Below are 1,992 nucleotides of genomic sequence, written 5' to 3'. Positions count from 1 at the left end.
TTTTATTAAATATTCCCCAATAAATGTGAGAAAAAAGCATGATCAAAATAATATCTCACCATATGCAAATTTTATTAAAAATGCTTTAAAAATGAATACTAGATTAAACAAAAAATCCAAATTGGCATAATTTTTCCAATCAAAAAAGTTTGAATGGACAAGAGTGGCATAAGAGATAGAATTGGATATTTAGCTAGAGTACCTTTTATAAATAAGAGTAGATTAAAATCAAAAGTAAAAATATTAAGAAAATTCACTACCATTGGCACATTGTTAAGGACATACTTCAAGATGACAAAAAAAATTTCTACTCAGATTAAATGAAGGTAAGTGTGTAAGAGTCTTGATAGGGAACTATTGACTCATGGTGGACACTGAACTGAAGAAATTACATATTCCTTGGATGCATCCATTTCAAAAGTATTTAAATATAATCAAAGGGTGTTCCACACATTTTAAGTCAGACCAAATAAATTTTGGATTATTTAAACAATTCATAGGAAAAGAATTTATTTTTTAGAATTTTTTTATCACTAACTTGTTAAAAGTTGACAGCAAACTGATTGCATATTTTCAAGGGTATCTCCTATTCTTTTATCAGAATTGATTTGTACAAATGGAGCAATGGTAGCATAGGCATTGACCACCAGGATTTGTACATTCAGGATGACTGGGTTATACAACCATAACAAAGTTGAAGAGGATGAGATGATGATGTCCACTGAATACATGACCACAAAGAAACTGACCAGCAACAGGATGGTCTGAGTTGCTTTTTTCTCTGGTGAGGATCTTGGGGATAGACTGGTGCTGTGGAGGTGCTGGGATCGCCTCTGATGCCTGAACAAAAGAATCACCATGTACATGCCTGAGAGCAGTGTAATTCCTACAAGGAGGAAGTCTCTTGATATTGTCAGAGTGAAAAACACTCCCCTGATGATGGAGTTCATGGGAGAAAGCGAGCAGTATTTAGTCATCTGAAGCAGATTGGTCTGGGACATGTTGGAAGAAGCCACAGTGAAGAGTATTATGTTACTACTGAGAGACAAATTGAGTGGCCAAAACAAAAAGATGACACTGACCATGTTATTTGTGAATTTATGTTTAAATCTTGCCAACCAGACATTTCTAGGGCTGATGATGCTGGCTTGGTGGACACTCAGGAGGCAGGTGGTACAGATACTTAGGCCCCTCATCACTCTGTTTATGTAGAACAATGACTTACATTTAAAGTCATTTTCAAAAGGTAGTGATTCAAGCAGATCTGGAGATAAAACATCCACTACAGTGAGGAGCATCAGTACATGAATAAAGGCCAAGTGACAGCTGATCAGGTCATGGGGCTTAGGTTTGTGATGGTGAACCAATGTGAAAATAAGGAAGAAAAGACATAAGATGTTGGCTGAAAGTCCAACGGCAGCTTGGGGCAAAAAGACACTTTTAAGCACAAGGTAAGTGGAAAGCGTGTCCATCTTAATGGCAAAGAAACGTATTTCCTAAGCTGGGAAAAAATAAATTTCACATTACCAATGTCTTTTTCTTTAGTGATCCATATGACCATTACCATTGTAATTTTAGCCACTACTTTTTGATAGCCCTGACTATCTCATATATTTTCTGCATAATCTAGCCTCTGCACTATATTCTACATCAAATAACTCATATACACAAAACATTGACACATCTATGCCTGTGTGGAGTGCACAGTTTCTCAACTTCTATTGTACCAAGGCCTCTCTTTGTAGAAATGATATTATCACTTTATATTTTCTCATTTTATATTTAGCAGACAGAATTGTGAAAGACATAAAAATTATTCAATAGGATTTGTACAGTTTAAGTGAATGGTAATCTAAAAAGAATAACTACGTTTCTGGCTTCCTCCAAGTTACTTTCCATCCTTGAGATGTCTTATGGGACTCTCTTCCTCTCAGTACAAGATTGTCACCACTCAATTGTCAAAAAAAAATCACTACATTAATCACTTTATGA

General features: G+C 35.3%; 1 protein-coding gene across 1 annotated transcript; it reads right to left on the bottom strand.

The window, feature by feature from the left end:
• Positions 1–533: 533 nt before the first annotated feature.
• On the bottom strand, positions 534–1,472 carry LOC100894565 (vomeronasal type-1 receptor 90). Its single transcript, XM_009005260.3, has one exon. It carries the CDS (start codon positions 1,470–1,472, stop codon positions 534–536), a length of 939 nt encoding a protein of 312 aa, XP_009003508.2.
• Positions 1,473–1,992: the final 520 nt, after the last annotated feature.

Source organism: Callithrix jacchus, chromosome 12 (assembly GCF_049354715.1).
Source record: "Callithrix jacchus isolate 240 chromosome 12, calJac240_pri, whole genome shotgun sequence".
NCBI lineage: Eukaryota > Metazoa > Chordata > Mammalia > Primates > Cebidae > Callithrix > Callithrix jacchus.
Note: the sequence above shows the minus strand (reverse complement) of the source record. Positions and strands in the feature narration are given on the sequence as shown.

Excerpts from the sequence above, each read along its gene's own strand:
- LOC100894565 (XM_009005260.3), bottom strand. The coding sequence starts at position 1,472 with ATGGACACGCTTTCCACTTACCTTGTGCTTAAAAGTGTCTTTTTGCCC.